The following is a 22,372-nucleotide window of genomic DNA, read 5'->3' on the forward strand; positions in this document are numbered from 1 at the left end:
GAGGTTTGGTCCAAATAAATACATTTTTTACCTGTGTTGTTATAGTACTATTTTCTTCCTGCTGTACTGGTTCGATACTTAATAAAGAAGCTAATTATTTGAAAAAAAAAAAAAAAAAATAATTAAAAAAAAAATAAATATTAACTTTATATATGTATTGGACTACAATGTTGCCATAATGATGTACTTCCCTACGAGTACTTAAAATTTCAGGAAACGAAAAGTACCCGGATAGTAAGGAAGCAGAAGAATTGGGCGAAATTTTAAGTATTTTGTAATGTTAACAAAAGAAGATATGAAATCCTGTTTATTTTAATTTTGATTTTTAATTGCAATATTTTATTCTCAAATTAATTAAAAATGTACATACTATTTGAAAAAGAACATTTAAAAGATTTAGCAATTTTTTTTTTGGCAATTTTTTTTTATAATTTTCAGCAACTTTTTTTTCTCAAATCTAGCAACTTTTACTCCGGAGAATCTGGCAGCACTGGTCTCAACTGCTGTTGTAGCATCAGTCTACTTTCCTGGCTATGTACCGAGTTGACCTGTGACAATTGCGGGACTTATCGAGTACTTCGAAAGAAAGCACATCCCAATCGTATTGGATACGATGTCAATACTCATCATAATGGTTATTTGCTTATCGACTTCGTTTGTAATAATAACTTTAAAATATTTATGTAGGTTCTGAACTGACATTAGAAACAAAGGTCTTACCGTCGATGTCAGTCTCTCGAAAAAGACGGAAGTGTAAAGTTCTAACCCATCAACATAACAGGTGCCTTTGATAAAAGCTGCTGAAATGCCTATTGGTGGGAAACATAATCAAGCGAAAAGAAGTAGTGTGGAGCGAGTATAAAAGTAACCTAACTCAAAATAACAAATAATTAGGAATGCTTAACGGAAGAAGATATGAGATTCTATTCAGTAGTCAAGCATAAAATGGCATCATCTCCAACGACATTGATTAGCGTCTTCGAGTTCTATAAGATACTCTCTTTCCAAGCAATATTTCGAACAGTGATATAACCCCGTGGAAAAAGCCTCCTATTCTATATTGAGAAGTATGCCTGTCAGATACGAACCCTTATCAATTATGCCATGGCTTGAGCAGTACAAGAAATAGGAATGAAACCTCAATGACAAAAGGGCTCTAAGTCCAAAGCTCAATATGTGAATGCAGTTCCTTCTAAAATTTTGTCTAATATATCACATTTAAAAAGTGTTTATCTGAGCAATAAACCTTGGAGAAATCAATCATATTATTCCCAGCAGAAGTATGCCCGATTGGGAGATGTGTCATAAATCTTGCTCGCATGTATCGATAAGCATCAGTGAGCAACAGTCTGGGGTGTGATTCATTGAACCAGACCCGTTCAGGCAATCACAAGACAGGAGAAATTATGAAAAAGGTGAGAAGTAATGCCGACGTTTCAGCTGGTATAACCAGTGACTTTAATCCTTTAAAGATTAAAAAAGAAGTAAAAAACCTACAGTCATGGTATTCGAATGTAAGATACGAGTACTCGCTACCCATTTTTTAAGTATTCTTAAGACGGCTACTTCTGGTATATTAATAGACTATTACATTAACATTATGCACCAGGGCCATATCGGCTAATAATATATACATATACTTTATGTGGTTGGAAATGACTTCTGCCGTTTACATGCGTTTTCTGTAGGCACTAAATTATAATACCCTTTTCCCTACGGTGTCCTCGGACACGAAGAGTACACCTTTAAAAATAACCTTTAAAAACAGTATAGGACTATTTAAAGAGTTAAATATATAGAATATCTCTAAGCATGTCGCAGTTAATGCAGATTTGATTTGAACACATTATAGAATTTAAATGATTAATTAAAGTATTGAAAACTATTCTTTCGTATACTTGATTAAAAACATAGTTCTCGTTTTCATCATCCAGAGCAAATTATGTTATTAATAACCTTAAAATTTGTTATTATTTCTTTATAATGCTTAGCTATCATAGTTGTTAATTTGTCTTTAAAAATGGCCATATGTTCGAGTATATGTAAATATTGGCAGAGAAGAAGAGTTACAAAGAATATGTACTAGGAATACGATTACAATTAGTAAATTAAGTTCATTTTGTGCAAGTGCTGGATAAGAAAACAATTGAACATTTTGTGCACTTAGTTGATCGTGAGTTAACTTAAATGTGACTTAATTTTTAAAAAATTTGAATTACTTTTCTGTTTTTATCATATTTGGCATTTTGCTTTATTGGTTTTCCAAATAAATAAGTAAATTATAAGTCGAAATCGAAATAAGTTGCACATCGCTGACAGTCGCATAGCATCGCAATTTTCTGTTGTCTTATGAGTATATATTGAGTGCGACGCATTACCGTAAGTCTCAGCCATAATTCAAGCTGTAGGGAAAATTTAATTTCACATTTACATGTTCTTACTTGTTACTCAAATCCCAAACTAATTAGAATAAATGATCAATTTTAATTATAATGTCATTAAAAAAAATGTTTGAAATATTGTACATTTGTATTATTCTTAATTTTAAAATTAACATCCAAAAAATATAATGAATTAAATTAAAAAAAATCAAATTCATTGATGCTTGAAATAATTTTTTTTAAATAATATAAAGAATATTTCAAATTAATAAAATAATTTTCTACTAATAATAATAAATCTTAATAATTACTTAGAGCGTTGGTATATATTTGAAACCCAGCTAAGGAGTAGCCAACTGATGGACTGACTGCCCATTCAGAAAATATTCATTCAGACATAAAAAGCTTTATATAAAGCTCACTCTCATGCTGGCATATGTACATTTGGATATGTAAAACAACGACAAAGGTGCATACATATGCATGTATATAGATGTTTCAAACATTCATTACCAATGTCTCTTTAAATATGAATGAACGTATATTTGTATGTATACTGTGTTCATATTTTGTAGTCCTAAATATACTATGCATTTTATTTGTCAATGTATGTTGGCTTTCATTCATTGTCCTTCATATAATTTAATTTCACAACATACTTACATTTATAGCCACGCAATTATATTACAGAAATTCTACGCAAGCTTTTTTTACAAATTCAATAATTTGTAACTACTTTGAAAACTTGATTTGCATTTTTATTATATAGCCTGCTTTATGTTAGTGAACCGCTTCGACGCGTCACGAAAACTGGACTAAATGTTCCTTCCTATCATGTGAACTTCGACACAGAATCCACACAGCATCCCTGACAAAACCCACAAGTTCCCACATACTTCCAATTGCTCGGTTTGAGTTTCCGATTCGGGTCGAATTTGTTCAGTTCAGCCTACACAAATTTATGCATGCATACATACATACATACATACATATTTCCGAAAAAAGTTCGCGCACGTGAATGAATATTTGACCAATAATTTTTAGCAAGGCTCTACATAATACTTATACTAAAGTCAAACCCCCAATTATCTGCAGTTGTCTACCGTTAGAAATGTACAACTTCTATATGTTATTTCAAAATATTAAGTTATTTTAATAATATTAAATGTTTTGTTCATATCGGAAATATTTATTTACGGGATAGAGATCCATTTACCAATTCTTACCAAGTAAATTTTAAGTCAATGTTTGTTATTTACACACAATTGAAAGTGCGTTAAGGTTGCTTAACTGTTACTTATATTGTATGTAAATTTATCGATAACAATTTTTTTATTAAGGCAAGCAGTTGTGAACTCATACATTAATTTAAGTCTTTCAAAATTCGATCTAAAATTTTTGCATTGGATTACCCAAAATACAATTTTTTGTCAAATAAATATTTTACTAAAAAAAAAAAATTAAAACAAAAATACCGAATATACAGAATTCATTTGATCGGGATTTTTTAAACCATTTTAATGTGTTCGATTCATTTTGCTTGTCAAATACATAAAAATGTCGGATAAACAATTGACAAATACGTGATCAATCTCTTATTAAATTAAAAATATAATAAACATTGCGCTAGTTCAATAACTAACATTCTTACAGTAATAGCAAAAGGAAAAGGCAAAATGTTCGTAATTTATTGATTTTTAGCAATTGCTGTGACTGAAAAACTGAACAGATCCTAAGTAAATGAATTATTCTGTTCAATAAATATTATACACATTTAAATTAATTTCAAATACATTAAAATACGATCATATTGTTGTCGTTCACTCTTAAATTAAAAATAAATAATAAAAACAAAAAAATCTATTAATAAAAATTATGTGTGTGTATCTTGTAAATGTGTATCTCATGAGTTCGTGCAACGGTTCAAATGTATTTATATTGATACACACATCTGTTAACACATGCACATATATCTACTTATGTGTATATTAGTATATATGTATGTATGTACATATATGCGCTTAAACATCTTAGACATATGTACATATGTATATTCACATATAACAGTTCAATGAATTTATCTGCAATTCATCTTGTGTGTTAAAAATCTCATACCCTTGCAGATAAAATTTCAAAGCCACTTTTTTGCAATTTCTCAGATCTATAACTTTTCTGCAAATATGATGCCTCGAAGTATCACCGCTTACATCAACCTGAGCATAATAGTAAGCCTTGCACTTTATTCATCAGCATCTTTTAGTGGAATGGTTACTTCAAACGAAAACGAAGAGGACTTCCTAACACGAAGAGGTTAGTGTTTACAAAAATACATAATAAAAGTACTATGGTACGTTTTTAAATTTTAAGTATTTCAGAATGTATCGTAGTATGTAATAGTTGAATTACTGTAAAAATATATTAATTTACTTTATCACATAATATAAGTAAACATTCTATATTAATGTGATTTCTCCAAATTGATTGAATAAAACTGCAAACCCATACGGTAAAGCGTTGAACTTACGAAACGGACTGGACGCTACCCATAGCGTAGAAGGGTATTATAACTTTGTGCCGGCAGGAAATGTATGTAAAGTATATGTATATATATTGATCAGCGTCAACCTCCGAGACGATATAGCCATATCCGTCTGTATGTTTTGCCACGCTCACTTCCGACCCTCAAGTCAACAAAAATCTAATAACAAGCGTAATTTTAAAGCTACAGCGGGTATTTTTTGGTATATTTCAGTATTTTTGTTTCTTTAACGTATAATACCGCATTGTTTTGCTTTTATTCAAAATGGATAGCGAGCATCCCACGGTCGAACATACTCGACTGCAGCTTTCTAACTTGTTATGTTCGTATCTAAAAATTCTAACTACAGAACTAAAGTCGTTAGCAGCATCCCCGGTATAAGCAAATGTTCTCTACTATGTAGTTAAACTCAGGTTATTGAATTACACTACTCGGCACAATTAATTGACGAAACTCTTTTTTGACTATTGAACTTAACTTTGCTTGAAATCGTCAAAAACCGGTGCGAAAATGAGGCGCAAAACAAAGAATCTATTTTTAGCTATGTGCACGCCAAATTTTATTTCGTTTACCTTTTGCATTCGCTTTCTGCTGATAAGAATGCATGCAGACAACGCCTTTTTGCGTGCCACAAGTATTTTGACAGCATCTTTATGGAAATATTTTATAACTTCTTTGAGCAATATTCAACGTTGTTAGTAAAATAGAAAGTTATTAAAAATTAATAAATTAAATGGGTATAACTACTGAGCTAAGTTTGGTTACCAGATCCTCAATGGTAGCAAAGTTTAACGCTGGAATAGCAGTCAAAGACATTGCCAATGAGTTTAAAGTGTCGCGCCAAACTGTGTACTACCAAATTAAAAAGTTTAAAAAGAAGAAGTTTTTAAGAAGATCAGGTGCTAAGCGCAAAACAGATCTCAGTGAAGACTGAGCCCTTGTACGGGAATTTAACAAAATGTTTTTCTAAAGCCCCAATCCGCAGCAGATCAATTTAATTTGACAGCTAAAACACCAATTAGTGAGCGCACAGTCCGTCGACGATTAAATGAATGTGGTTAAGACTTATAAAGTCATGGAAGTACCATATATAACAAAAGCAAACAAGCTCAAAAGACTGACTTTTGCAAAGGAAAGCAGTTCCAGAGGAGCGTTCTATGGACAGATGAAAGCTCCTTTGTGTATAAATCATCAAAAAATAGATTTGTTGTAAGATTACCAATGGAACAAAGGCAGAAAGGGCGGCCCGTTTGCCAAAAAGTAAGCCATGGTGGAGGCTGTGTGATGTTCTGGGGATGTGTAGCGTATAATGGACTGGGTGACTTCGTTCCTGTCACAGGCCTGATGAACCACGTGGTTGTTTACTTTTGACCAAAGCACAAGTCAGCTGTTTCAGCAGTCAAAAATGAAACGATCCGATAGCAAAACGATGACCAAAAACTTGTGAAAACCGGAGCACCTAAAAACGAAAATCTCGGTTTTGGTCCCAAAACGAAAAAGAAAAGTAAATACCGGAGCATGCCTGTATATTTTCACATTTGGAATTGCTGAGTTGACCTTCACATACACTCCAGTATCGGAGTATCGATACGCTTCAAAATTTTATTTGTTCTGGGAACTGCGGAACAAAATGAAAAACAAATTTTGGAAAGTCGTTCTTTTTATAGGAATTGCACGGTAAAACACGATTTCGCGCATCTGGGAACGACTCCTAAAACTGAAATAAGTTATGTCGATATATACATATACATATCTACATTGGCCCACAAATCAAATCTATAGTGTTCATTTAATTTGCTTCTATTGCCTTTGATTCTGTACTTTTTCCTACCTAAGTTTGTTTACTTTTTCACCATCAAACTTTTATTTGCATGATGCGGCTTTGGTGTAAGCACTTGCATCAGAGAATCGAATCATTGAAGCAGATGCACTTGGTCTAAATAGGATATTAGAGTAACTAAATAACTGCTAAATTGTTACTGATACATTTCGAAATTTAAAATATATTGCAGAAAATATATTGGAGAATTCGTATCATGGATTGATTCGAGAAAATGAAACATATGTGGAAATAACACCTTTAATTAAAGTCAACGAAGAAAAAATCTGCAATTTTCGCATTCTTAAGAAGCCATATCACGAAATTCCTTTTCAAGTAAATTACATTAACAACACTATTCAAATCAATTTTAAAATAAAACAATTTAATTAAAATTTTAGATTGAGTTGATCAACAATTTGGGTATTCTAAAGGCACGGCGAACCTTGAATTGTGAGAAACGTAAAAGTTACCATTTTGAAATTGTTGCGATTTTTTGCGATGGAATGCCATCAAATTCAGCCAATGTGCATATCACTGTTATTGATATTAATGAATATGCGCCAACTTTTCTTCAACAATCATATGTAACGGAAGTCGACGAAGGGCGATTGTACAATGAAATAATTCGCGTCGAAGCTACGGACAAGGACTGCACGCCTCTTTTTGGCGATGTCTGCAAATATGAGATATTAAACAGTGATGAACCCTTCACCATAGATAACGAGGGTTCCATTAAAAACACTGAACCGCTTTCGCATAAAATATCCCACAATCATATTTTATCCGTGGTAGCCTTTGATTGTGCCATGAAAGAATCAATACCAATAATGGTCAGCATCAAAGTACGACGTGTTTGCGACGCTAAATTCCTTGGTATTCCGGAACGCATTGATTACACCGTAAGTGCTTATATCTAAAATCGACTTGTGTCTGTTTCTTCAGTTAATACCTATTAGATGTATAGGACAAATTAAAGAAGGATGTATATTTTATCGTAATCCAATCACTTATAAATTTAAAGAATCAAACATCGAGAATTATTTAATTTTGTTTTTGAAATTAATTGGTTAAGTAAACTTTTGATAAGAATTTAAATTTTTAGTTTATTTTAGGTTAAAGATGGGCTTAGGTCGATCGACCTCAAAAATAAAAACAGATATGGAATAAATGTGATGTGTTGAATGTAAGGAAGGGACTTCTTTACCAAGGCCGGTGGTCAGCGATGTAGCTTGTGCATGACTGCTCAGTTCTTAAAAGCATGGTTTTCCGAAGAATTGGAATCGTCTCCAAAGAAATGCAAGAGATTCCCAGAAACGGTGTTGGGCACTCTCTATTTCTTCCTCGCTTCAGAAATCCTTGAGGTGTTATCCTTAGATGCAGAGGTTCAGTACTACGCTTATTGTTCCGTCTTTTCGGTCACAGTAGTTTCTATTGGAAGTAGAATTGTATTGTGATCTGTTACACTACAATTGATTGTATTTAGATTGTCAATAGATTGTCTTTAGTAGATTAGGTTAGACTTTAAAACAAGCAAACAAACATATTTAATTTTCTGAACAAAACTATTTTTTTTAAATTAATTTAAAATCTACGTAAATATTCGAAATACTTATTTCTGATCATTTACAGTCTGGTAGCACTGAAAATTTGCAATTATTTCCTAATGCTCGATTGGGATCTCTGCAATATATTATGTACTACTGAGGACCTTACTATTAATGCAACAATTGCTCTAAAGGTAAGCGTAGTTCTAAGATATTGTTGTAATGCAAATAATTGTAGCATAAATAATTTATAGACCAAACACATATCGTTTGGATGTGATCGAGATATATCCAATTGTTCAAGTAACTCCAACTTAAAGGATCTTTTGCCACAAGATGCTATCTGGGACTAAAGAATTGAGCTATGATGAAGGCCGTGAACCGATATTTCATTTCTCTGGGATCAACAGGTGCTGTTGTGCCCAATAATTTGATTGGACATCATGACTTCTCCCTACTTCCATTCAGCATCATTACAATTTTCCGACATAGCAGTCAAAGCTCGAACAATAAACACGTAAAGGAGCACATAGTATGCAGTGCTGATGACCATAAAATGAATCGTCACCATATGGCACTATTTGTGCGTAATTGCCGTCTCATTTTGCTTCTTCGTAAGAATTTCAACGATGGAGATTTGAACATTTTCAGCCCTGCTGAATGGCGGTGGAAAATACCGCAAGTGTGCGATAATGAATGGCATCATTATGTTATCAACATTAATTATTCATCCAAAGTTGAACTATTTATTGATGGCATACGCTTTGAAAGTTCTATAGAGGAGCAACGCCATACAAATCCAGAGGTGATCGATGATTGGCCGCTACATGCTGCACATGGAGTGAACACGACGCTCTCTGTAGGTGCTTGTTATCAAAGTTCTGAAAATCGTTTAAAACATGGTTTTAATGGAGACATCTCGGAAGTGAAGATCTCTCTAAACAGTGTACTTTCAGTCGAAGAAATTAAATGTGGCACAAGCTGTGCTGAGCATTTGCTGCCATCAACTGAACTTCAATTGGACCAGTCTTTTGACTCATCTGATAGTCAAGTTCAGGTTAATGCACAAATGAATGAAATTTATATTCAAACACAGAGCAAGCAACACATTGAGAAGTTGATGCGTAGTCTTCAATATATTAATGAAAAAAAGAATCCCACAATTGGTCGACGTAATATTGAAGTTCGAACAAAAATGCAGTGTGCCAATCATAGTATAATTCGCCTCGCAACAGTTGAGACTTACATTATGGTTAACGAACCTATTATTGCTCCTGAATCAGTTTATACAGAAAATTTCTCTACTAATTTAAGTGGAAAATCTCCCTCCAGTGATTTTAATGTTATTTATAAAGTCGACAAATTCGAATCTCAAGTTAAGCCAGAAAATGACGTGCCATCCAAGTTTTTGACATTAGCAAAGATCACGATTACAGGTAATTAACCAATTAACTATAATATAACAAAGTATTCACGCACAGCGAAATTTTAAGCGCTTAATTATTTTACCTATGAATACCCGTTTTATTGTCAATAAGCATTATTATAACTGGCTGTTATTGTGGCTTTCATTTAGTTATTCAACTAAAAGTCATAATAATAAAAAGCTCAGAATAAATAAACCTTCTCTATCACAATGATTATTGAAAAATAAATTCAGTAAAATGAAAATATTCAATGCATTCAAAGCTGGCATAATCTGTTGAAGCTCAATAAAACAAGTTAGGTAACTAACTGTGAAAGAAACACATCTTTACTGTTACAACATATACATACATATAACAAAAATCTACTACAATATTACAAAAATAATTTTTGGTGGGCAAACCATCAGTTTTAAAAGTTGCCATAATTTACAAAATATTCTAAAATATCAATGAATGCATTCCAAAAAAAACTAATAAAAACTAAAAAATGAATTAGGAAAAAAGTACCAGAGCTATTGTCAACACAGAGAAACTAAACATTTCGATAATGACAGCTTAGTTGCAGAACGAAAGTAATAGTTCACAATTAAGAACGGGAATGTATTCAACTGCAATAATTTATATTAATACATACATATGTGCTATTTACGATCTTTTTGTATCTTAGGCGCCCAAAATAAACTAGTCTCGTATCAGGAAATCAAAACAGGCGTACGAATTTTGGATGGCATTCACATTGGCTTCTCAATAGATGGCAAATATAATAAAAATGTAAGCCGGAAAGAGAGTTTGGATTCATGCAGCGTAATTGTATTTCCGTCACTGAACCCGGATCATGAAGAGATTCAAATTGATGGCGATGAATCTTTGTCATCCACCATGGATATTCGAACAAACATCAATAAGGATGGCGTCGAAATGATTGGATCTGATTTAATTATAAATTATTTAAGCGTACTGCGGGCTTTGGTTTATAGCAATAAAAAGCCAGCTTATTATTTAAATCGTGTTTTTAAGCTATCTTGCATACAATTAAATTTACAAAATAAAAACGTCGACTATACGTTAACCTTGACCGTCCTACATCCAAAACAATCACAATCAAAGACTACAAATTTACCATCATCATCATCATCTTCGCCACTAACAAATTTAGATGGCAACAACAAATTATTAGCTTCTCTACATAATAATCCCCCCAAGTGGAAGTGGAGCAGATCAAACACAAGGTAAATACATAATTTTGAAACACTTTATTTCCGCCTACATATTAATTATCTTGCAGATGGGAAGCTTTTCTCATATTCATTGTTACATACAAATATTGTTCAGGAGCCAAAATTACATGTCCATTCGTTTGTGCCCCGAGGTTAGTACTGATAAACAACAACGCATAATAATTAATTGATGTACTTATTTTTAATTGAAGCTGAAGCATCACATCCAACCATGCTTATTATACTGATCTGTGTCTTTATCGTCGTTGTGATTTGTGGCGTTTCGATTGCACGCTTAAGGAATAACCAAAAGTATGCGGATCGTCACCAGCCTATACCAAAGGTAATTATGCCAGTCATATAAGAAATTATTTAATTTGTCAATAAAAATCTGCTTCATTCGGCTCTTACTTACTTTGACTTTTATATTATACGGTATACTTTGAATGTAATAGTATACAGATATACCTAATATAGTCATAGTATATTTTAGTATTTTATCGATATATTAATTATATATATTTATCGAGGATGGGTAGCGGGTATCCACTCCGCCGTAGCTTTCTTACAAGAGAAATTCAACTCAGTTTATGTTCAGCCATCAAGGCAAGACGACAACAAGGCAACCACGACTTAACAATAACACTCTGAAAAAAAATGTTTTTAAAATGGGAAATAAAATTATTGTATTCACCTAAAATCTAAATTGGGACTCAGAACTCCCCATATGCTATGTATATGTTTTATCAGTATAATTTAAGTTGTAGATATTTTGGACACAATTTTATATTCATGGAACATATTATTTTATTAAAATGCTAGGTAATTCCTGTATCATGCTGCAAATTTTGTGCTATATATGAAATTTAAATCATATACAATTAAATCGTATATTCTTCCCACATTGCGAATCAATATTAAAAACGCTCGGTCTTTTTTGTTGTGTTGTTTACAGGTTGCTGATGAAGGTTTGATCTGGGATGATTCTGCATTGACTATTACTATAAATCCAATGCAAGCAGATGTTACATCTGAAGATAGCTCGGATTCTGAGAATTCGGATTCGGATGACGAAGAAGGTATGTATATTCGCAAGATATAAATATGTTGTTGATGTATTATCTAAGTTATCTGTATTTTGTATATTCGACAGTTATAAAAGATGGATTCGCACACATTAATCAACTTGAATGGGACAACACCAATATGTTTTCATCAGCAAACTAATGAGTACGTGCGTGTGAGATGAAAATGCGATTATCAATAAAAAAAAAAGTTACAAATAACAATATGTAAATGTGCTTTTAAAATATAAAAAATTACACAATCTATTTATCCTAAAGTAACCCGCTAATATACTCCTCTATAGGGTGCCAGCACATCAGTGCATACATATGTAACCAAATCAACATACTAATCATGGCTGCAAAATAGAAGAAAAATGTGGAATAACTTTTTTGGAGGTATTAACATTCCAAATTATTAAAAAAGTTTTAATATTCAATTAATTATAATTTATTGAAATAATTAAAATATAATTATTTCTGTAATTAAAATAATTGCATTTCATTGTATTAAAATTGAATTAACTATAACATTTGTTAATTTTTTTGTGTACCAATATTTCCACAACAAAAAAAATATATATATATATATGTATGTATGTATGTATAGTATGTTTCAAAATGCACAGCTTCCTTGATAATAAATGTATAGCAATTACATTGGTGGGTTCTTTAGGTGTGTATGTACTGTCATTCATATCGAATTAACTGTGCAGATAAAAATAATCTATGTAACTGTAACTAGCATATAGTACAATTACAAAACATCAATGGTCAAAAACAGTAAACTTATACATTCTAAATAAACAGTCTAAAGTAAACACATTTGGTCTGCCAAAAATTTGATGTTTTTTTAGTTAAAATAAAACTGTTTTCTTATACTGTGAAAATGAATTATTTAAACGAAATCGTGTTATTATCGACAATGCTTCGACAAATAATGCTAAAATAATATTCAGGTGGTGCTTTGTCTAAATTAAACGGTGGGTGGATCAAAAGTACATTATCAGACTCTTGCAACTTTATCTTGACATAAAAAGAAATGAATGGTTGTTTTAGTACCGTATTTTTCGCCCTTAATGCGCAATTTTCAGCTGCAGGGCCATTTTGTTTCGCAGTTGCCAGCATAAAATTAATGTTGAAGCGTATCGATTCTCCGATACTGGAAAGCAGGATGTCAAATCAGCAGTTCCAGCATTAAGATGGATAGTTAAAAAAAAATTAAAAATAAACCGTCTGAGGCATTTCTAGCTCAGAGAAAAATCATTAATTAATATTATATTAGAAATTTAATATAAAAAAAACTGTTCCAATATTGGCATTGCATATGTATATTTTTTTTGGTTGACTTTTAATAACATTTTCATTGATTAGTGAACTAAACCATGCCGTCTTTTACACATAAATAAACAGTGCCGCTTGGCATCTACATATTTCAGTGCACTAGATATTGGTAAAATAGCTTAATGTTATAACAAAATCTACAGTTATAACAGTCGTATACCAACCATTTATAATAATAATTTAAAATTCATGCTATACATATGAATGTATGTCTTTTCCAACGATTGTTTAGTGATGTTTGCCTTGATTTATTTGCAATTCTTCGAAATGCAGGTCCAAGTCAACATGTGGGTACATTTTTGTCACTTCTAACTTCAAGGTATTGTAAAATTCTGAAAAATGTATTAATCGCCTTAATTTATCTTTTCCAGGAATATTTTTACATTTACACTATAAATAAAAGGAGTAAATGTTCAAATTAAAAGTTGTTTCTATTTTGTATTGCATTTTATTTTAACAAGTGAGAAAAGTCGAGTGTGCTCTACTGTGAGATACCCGCTATCAATTTTAAATAAAAGCAAAATATTGCGGAAAATACTACAAAAATACTAAAAATATAACAAATGGTATATTTGGTATATCGATATAGTGTCACGTTCAAAATATACCACATACGGCATAATATACCAGATTGTCGGTCAAGCAACTAAGACGAAACATATGGACATTTTAAATGACTAGAACAATTCTGGATGTTCAAAATTAACCCAATGTGAAGAAAAACGAAGAATATCGTATCAAATGAGCGAAAAAGCAATTGTTTCATCTTTTATTAAAATAGTAACCACGGACAGAAAACTATTTATCTTTCTAGACAGTAAAGAGTTCAAAGAAATAATGGATCCAATATATAATGCACTTGGCATGCACCATGCAAATGGTCCACGCAAACCTGGCTTAAACCGATATTATTACAAGGACTTTAGGCATGATTGAGCTCGGAGAATCTGACTCTGGAATATACATGAAGAACATAATTCTAGAAATCTTAGATGATTATGGAATATCACTAGATCAAATCTACAGGTAAACACTACATATTATTAAGAATTTTCATATTCATGCACATAGCATTACGTCTGATAATGGGCGAAATATGATAAAAGCCAAGTCCAAGTGTTAAATGATGCCACAGAGGAGTCTCTTTTTGAAGAAGATACAGAAAGAGAGAATCTTCTGAATATACTGGATTGTATTGAAATTGCTAATATACACAAAGGAGAGCGCCAATAAAATAAGTTCCAAAAACATATAGTTTAGTAATAGTAAGTTGTATATAAATATGTATGTATGTTATATATATATATATATATATAGATATATATGTAGTGACATAACCACTACCACACTCATTTCTCGTACGTGACACATTCTCCTAATTATTCCCCTATCTTCCAAAAGATCCTCTTGCATTCACATAAATATATTCTAAACATAAACTTGTCGCGACAGCGACCAATCATAACAAACAAAAAGTGCCACTTCACGCCACTTTCAAAGTCCAAAGATCAATTAAAATTTTGCATTGCAATTTGAGGACTCAGCATTAAAACACTAGCACATACACAAAACAGTACAAATATGTTAGTTCTAAGTCGCAATAAGAAGTTTTTTGGTCAAATTCAAAGTTTTTAGTTTTTAAAGACACTTTTCTCAGACAAAACGCGTAGCCCACTTTCTTGCAATTCCAATAAAGTTCGTCTAAAAGTAAATTAAAATAAAATCGTTTGGTTTATTTTTCTTTACCTTTCATGTAACGCGAAAAACACAATTATATACAGTGGAATCCGGTTATAGCGACTTTCAAGGGACCGATGATTTTACGTCATTATACCCGGAAGACGTACTTACCGAAAGGAACAAAACAAATTTTTGTTTGGTTTTTTTTTATGGTTGCCATGCTCGTAATACGTTTTTAAGATAAAACAAGTAAGAAAGTTACAGTCGAGTGTGCTCGACTGTGAGATACCCGCCACCCACTTTTAATAAAGGCAAAATATTGCGGTATCATTTTCAAAATATACCGAAAATACTTAAAAATACTAAAAATATACCAAATGGTATGTTTGGTATATCGGCACACCATTCACAATATCAGATTGTCGGCCAAAGCAACTCAGACCCCTAGTAAGTAGGCGTTTTTGCCCATACAAAAGTATTTCTTTAATAACTTCCACAATTTTTATCTGATCGTAACCAAATGTCCAGGAATCATAACTATAGTAATTATGGTATATACCAAAACTCGCAACTCTAGCTTTAAAATTAGGCTTCTTATTCGATTTTTTTGATTTGCGGAGGCGGAAGTGGGCGTGGTAAAAATTTGAAACAAACTTGATCTGCGTGCAAACATAACAAATGCTGTCGAAAAAAAAATTATAGCTCTATCTCTTATAGTCTCTGAGATCCAGTGTTTCATACGGAAAGACGCACATGGCTATATCGTCTCGGCTGTTGACGCTGATCAAGAATATATATACTTTATAGGGTCGGAGATGCCTCCTTTTACCTGTTACATACATTTCCTGCCGGCACAAAGTTATAATACCCTTCTACCCTAGCGGGTATAACAAATAAATTTTTTAATCAAAATAAAAAAATTAAAAGTTTAATTCAATAGCATGATTTTTCCAAAATAAATCGTATACCTGCATGTTCCTTAGCATAAGCTAAGGCGTCAGCTAAAATTAACCGAGAGTAGTGAGAATGTAAGAACCTTCGTATCGCTGCTTGTCACACAAGCAAGAGTGTCCATCACTGAACTGCATACATTTCTAACAGCGTCGTTTGATATTTAATTTTGTTGGCATTATTTCTGTTTTTTTTTTTTCGTCGCTTTATCCGGTTGAATTCTCAAAAATTTCGTCGGTATAAACGGTTAGTCGCTAAAAGCGGAGACGTGCTAAACGGAGGCCCTTTCATATAAGTTTGTATTGGGATCAACCAAGCCATCGAGTTTTCCTCGCAATAACCGGTCGGACACTATAAGCGGAGTCGTTATAACCGGACTCTACTGTATATATATACTAATTATAAAATCTATGCAGACGTATCTTAATTGAGAACGAAAGAAACATACCAGCGCTCGACGTTGCTACAAGGTGGAATTTAACCTATTAAATTCTAAAATTATTGGACTGAAAGGATTTCCTGGTTACGCAGTCTTATATTTGTGTATATGCCGATTGCGATTGGATAGAGACGAACAATTGGTACACTAAAAATAAGAAAAAAAAAATTGTAAGAAAATGAAGTATTGTTGGCAGCGATTTACATGGATCCTCGGGTAAATTGTATGTTGATAAACTATTAGAAATTCTTAGCAAAGCCTAATTTAAAAATAATAGCTTTTCGTTTATTTGAGTTAGAAGAAGTAAGCTGTATGTGGTAGAATATTTGATATTTGGGTCCTTTTTATTTATGTTGTAATTTTGAGAAACTAAGTTAATAATTAAAATTTTATTCGTCAAAAACTAATAATTGTACTAAACTAAAATTCATTATTTTTATTATCCATTATTATTGCCTTATTTTTTAAGGCACAAACACAAAATGTTCCAGGGCTAGAAACTCCTGTGCGTGAAGCGATGTTTGACTCCTCATTTACATCAATTCTTTCAACCGCATCCTCATCTGAAGAGAAGTCGCTTTTCTCGGCATTTTTGAACGATTTTCAGACAGAGTTAGAAAGCAAAAAAGATCCTGTTTATGTAAAACTTGTAAAAAAAATTTGTCCGTATGAACACCTAGATCTCAGAGACTATAAGAGATAGAGCTATAATATTTTTTTCGACAGCATTTGTTATGTTTGCACGCAGATCAAGTTTGTTTCAAATTTTAGCCACGCCCACTTCCGCCCCGCAAATCAAAAAAATCGAATAACAAGCGTAATTTTAAAGCTAGAGTATAGTATTTATGAGTCCTGAAAATTTGATTGATTTTGTGTACAATATCGATATACCAAACATTCCATTGGTATATTTTTAGTATTTTCGGTATATTTTGAAAATGATACCGCAATATTTTGCCTTTATTAAAAATGGGTAGCGGGTATCTCACAGTCGAGCGCACTCGACTGTAACTTTCTTACTTGTTTTCTAGTATTATTGGAATATTTTGAAAATAATACCGGAATATTTTGCGAGTATTTAGCGGGTATCTCACAGTCGAGCACAATCGACTATAGTTTTCTTACTTGTTTAAAAATAAATTGTTGTAAGTGGTTATTTACAAAGGCATGTGATTAGCACCCGTAAGACTTTAAGTCGCAAAATAAATATAAAATATGTTGTTCTTTAGTCAAGATTACAAAACGGAATGAATGATGTTAACATAACATCTTAATATACATGAGTGTCCTTACAGAGTACTATTAACTAATTACTATTATGCGATAAATTGGTATTCTGCCGTGAACATGCACCCTCCGTTGAAAGTCGCTGGTTTTCAATCGATGTTGTCTCGAGAGCCAGAACAGAAGCTAAGAAGAAGAATCTAAGTAACAGCTCTCTCGGCCAAGCCGTTTCTTGTTCGAGTTATAGCTACTCGAGCAACGTCGTTCTCTCCCGAGATAGTGCTGTACATTCGTCCTGTAGATTCGTCCTAGTTGCCGCTTCAGTGGGAGTTGATTGTCCTGCTTTATCAGCGACATGTCTCCGGAGTGCACACTAGGATGCGACGAACGCTAACACTCTAGCTTTTCCAGAAAGTTCGGTGTATTTGGCAACCGAGCTGCCGATGCACAGTGGTTCCGCCAGAGGCCAAAAACCAAAAAACCGATCAGAAAATATTTAAACTCAATTTACACAGTTTGTCTCTAAAATGTCCAAACTTTCAATTTGCAAACCGGTTTTCGCTGGAAACCTAACGGTACTTTCTAAAAATAGAATCAAAAGCATGAACACGTGTTCATTTCAACAGCGCATCGCAGCTATGGTGCAATATTTCGCAAGCGAAAGCGCACTTCAAATCGGGCTGGTAACTATTAAAGTTTATAAATTTATATTATTTAAAATGGATTTTAAAGCCCAAGGTATTTATTTCAATTTATGAAATTAATTGATACTAACTTGATATAAAATTAATTAAAACTAACTTGATATGTGAAACCCTTTTGTTTGTACCTTTTTTGTGTGTCTTAAATGTGTTAACCTAAAGTTTTAGTTGTGTTGCCACACGATTCCACATTAGAATTATAATTTTTTATCTTTGTCATAGTTTTAAGATTTTAAAATCTTTAGGTTAGGTGCGGAAAGTGGCGGATGTATTTGTAATCGTTAATATGCTAACACGACTTTTTATTTTTCCAAGGTCACATTTTGCCAGCGCTCCGCAGCGGAGCCCCTGTGCACAGCTGTGTCGTCTTTTGCGTCTCTGTCTTTGTGTTCGTCTTTTGTGATTGTCTACCGCTTTTATTTGTCAGTTAATTGCTTTTACATCAAATTCAAATTATTTTTCCGATTTATTTTTAATTTTTGTTTGCATTCCCAAAGGTTATTCCTATCGTTGTGTATTTTCACGGCAGTATATTTTAAATTTAGCAACGCTGCGAAATTACCGGAAGTTATGGAAAATGTTCAATACAATATTGAGAATAACGGCTACAATTTCGAACTCGGTACTATCGGAAAAAGTCGTCAATTGTACACTATCAATATGATTGACTAAATGTAAAGGAGTCAATTGTCCTTAAGTCCAAAAGTCCATCTACTCGTGGTCGTCCAAAGGTTGATTTTGCGGAGTCTTCATCTAGAACAAAGCGACGTCGTATAGCTCAACTAATAGAAATGGATGAGTCCGCTGTTTCTGCTTTGCGCAATGAAAATCAGCAACAGCCGTTAATGCAACCAGATCCCACTGAAGTAATTTCCCTAATAATGGAGACCGCCATGTCCAAAAGTCAATATTTGCTTATAAGGAATTTCGTGAATAGCAAAATATCATTCGACTTATTTCCAAGCTACCAAACAATAGTAAATGCAAAAAAACAAAGATATCCTAAAATATATCAGTAGATGAAACTCATGCTGAAGTTGAGTTGCAAAGTTAACTGGATAGTACAGCATCGAGTATATTGGGGGTTTTGATGGAAGTACGGGCCACGAGTACATATATATACACTCGAGTTTAACGTGAGCACCTGCCATGTTGGCTTAATCCCACGAAGCCTGAGCTTAGCGTTAAAAATTATGCGTTGATCAGCGCCCCCTTGGATTTCACCGCAGGTACACATATGAAGAGCCAGTTGTTTGGACTAGACACTTCCTCCTGTGTGGGGAGGGGAGGAGGCCCATCAAAGATTTGCAAATAACGACTCTGAGGACAAGAGCCTATTTGCCACATCATACGTACCTCACCAACTAATTTCAAGAAGTAGCCATGCAATAATTTGGAAGAATCCGCGGCCCTCATCAACACGTTACTGCAGGCCAGTTCGTTTTCAGTTCAAAAAGAGATAACTGAACTGTCAATCGAAGAAGAAAAATACTTCAGGAAAAAAATACATCAACTCAAGCCTACAGAATTTTTGATGTATAACAAAAAAAATAATTGTTGAGCATACTTTACAACTGACTATGGTAGTCGGAAGGGTATGTAACGCTTTAAGTGAGTCATCCTCTTTAAAATGTTTTATATGTGGAGCAAATCCAAAAGAGATGAACGACTTAGATAAATGTTTGAAGAAAGAAGTGAACAAAGAATATTTCGAGTTCGGTTTATCACCACTTCATGCGAAAATACGTTTCTTCGAATACTTTCTACATCTTTCCTATAAGTCCGTGATCAAAATGTGGCAAGCTAGAGGTCCGGAGCAAAAATTTAAAGTTTTAGACTAAAAGCATAAAATTCAAGCGGCTTTTCGGGAAAAAATGGGAATATTGGTGGACAAACCCAGAGACGGAGGTAGAGGATCGTCCAACGATGGAAATGTGGCTAGGAAATTTTTTTCAAATCCCAAATTAGCTTCTGAAATTACAGGGCTTAATGAAAACCTTATTCATCGATGTGCAACTATACTCCAAGCTATTGCCTCGGGGTACAAAATAAATTTGGACAAATTTAATGATTATGCCAGCGACACTGCTAAGGAACTGATAAAAGAATATCATTGGTACTATTTGCCAGCTACAGTCCACAAGGTTAGTTCATGGATCTTCTGTGATTGAGCATGCACTCGTATCAATCGAAGAGCTTTCCGAGGAAGCAGCTGAGTCATTTGACTAAAAAAATGTAGACTGTATCACGAAAAATGTCACGGATTGCAACAAACACTGACATATTGAACACACTCATTTTACGGTCGGACCCATTTATAACTGAACAAAGAAAGCATGGAAAGAAGGATAAATCAATGTTACTTGAATCTATGTTCAACTTATTAGATGAAACTAAGAGTTTAGATAACATATCTTTAAAAATAAAAAATTTTTCATACTAAATTTGTATTTGTAACCGATCATTCCTATAGCAGCTATATCATATAGACGCACGATATGGCCAATATTTATAAAATATATTTGTTATATTTTTTTATAATTTTGGGGAAAATTTTGTAACGATACAACAACTAGATGTATTTATGGCCGCGGCTCCATACAAGCCGTACCACTGTGCATTGATGACTCGCTGCACCTTTGGTACAAACTTAAACCATTTGTCGGGCTTATCTGCAGACAGCTTTGAGATTATGGCTAAAATTGAGCGATTAACGCGTTCGACTTGGCCGTTTCCTCTTGGGACTCCGGTGTTGCACAGTGGGCGATTTGGTCTCGCTAGCGGCGTTTAATTCAAATTTTGAAATTTAAAAAGCGTTGATATTTTTTCACAAGTCGACAACAGATGCTTTGATTAGATTTATCAAAGCGTTTTAAAAGCTCTACGATCAACCGATCATCAGCTGTGAACGGACAAACACACCATATGATTTTGCAAAGAGCTCTACAAAATTCTTTCTTTTTTCGCGCATTAATTTCGAGTTCTTCGGAAATCTACGATTTTTATTGAATTTGATAAAAGTTTGGCTTTTTATTATCTTCAAGGTATGTATTACACAAAAAATCAATGTTTGTGACCGGTCTCTAAATGTGTAGCTCATAAAACGTAGTGGTAATTCAGTGTATTAGCAACGAGTTCGGATTAGCGTACAGTCGAACTTACTGGATTCAAGTGGATTCAGTCTAACTCTTTTATTAGCCGAAAGTGTGAATCAGTGGCGTCCAAAATGTGTAATATGAAACTATGCTACTTTTTAGGCACAGTGTTAGTAGAAAAAAGGGATCTTTTTTTAGTATGGCACTCAGAAGTCATTCCATTTTTTTTTCCATCAATCCCATCATTTTTAAGATAAAATTTATATATGAAATTTGTTAATTGCACTTTAAAAAAAATAAAAGTAAAACAAAATTTTATATATAACAAAAATTCCATTCCATTCTCCTTAACATACATACATACGTCTCAAATGCAGCTGAAGTAAATACCGATCTACGATCGCTTTTGATTCGGGAAGGATTTCCGAAAACGTCGGACCAATTCCTCAGCTTCTGCAGAGCTTCCTCACTGCTCGTGGTTTTAGTTGGATACAACCAGACAAATTTTATACTGATTAGTCGTGTGATCCATTACTCCCAGATGGCCAACATGTACGGTATACAACGGTTCCGCTCCTTTGTCGATCTTATAAAGAAATCCCTCCTTGCCTAATTTTTTGTGTTATACTTGTATGATGCATTTGACGCAGTTACTGATGACCTTGGATACCTTTCCCTCCAAGTATGGAATCCAATAGTTTTGTTGTATAGATTGCATAGTCTTTTGGGTACCGAAATTGCCAGCGTTGTGTGCTTCTGTTATGATCTCCTTTTCCATAAACTTTGGGACCACCAGCACATCCGTTCCTTCGACAGCTTTGTACAATAGCCATCCCTTAATTTTTAAGTCTTCAAATGGGCGGCTGGACAAGATCTCTTCTTCAGTCTGGCAGAAATTTCAGTAGAAATAATCATTATTTGAGGTGGGTAGCAACTTAAACAAT

At 33.3% G+C, this 22,372-nt stretch overlaps 2 protein-coding genes across 2 annotated transcripts in view; one reads left to right on the forward strand and one right to left on the reverse strand.

Moving 5' to 3' along the window:
• LOC132794875 (uncharacterized) overlaps window positions 1–22,372 on the reverse strand; it is a 49,485-nt gene that overhangs the window by 6,061 nt on the left and 21,052 nt on the right.
• On the forward strand, window positions 3,903–12,272 carry LOC132794877 (calsyntenin-1). Its single transcript, XM_060805169.1, is given in 15 exon segments — window positions 3,903–4,117; window positions 4,541–4,691; window positions 6,933–7,075; window positions 7,141–7,641; window positions 8,372–8,416; window positions 8,418–8,480; window positions 8,541–8,633; window positions 8,635–8,685; window positions 8,687–9,722; window positions 10,381–10,926; window positions 10,928–10,942; window positions 10,999–11,082; window positions 11,143–11,273; window positions 11,886–12,009; window positions 12,084–12,272. Coding segments are annotated over 14 exon segments (3,036 nt in total). The 5' UTR covers window positions 3,903–4,117; window positions 4,541–4,561; the 3' UTR covers window positions 12,158–12,272.

The sequence above is a fragment of the Drosophila nasuta genome, chromosome 4, assembly GCF_023558535.2.
Source record: "Drosophila nasuta strain 15112-1781.00 chromosome 4, ASM2355853v1, whole genome shotgun sequence".
Classification (NCBI taxonomy): domain Eukaryota; kingdom Metazoa; phylum Arthropoda; class Insecta; order Diptera; family Drosophilidae; genus Drosophila; species Drosophila nasuta.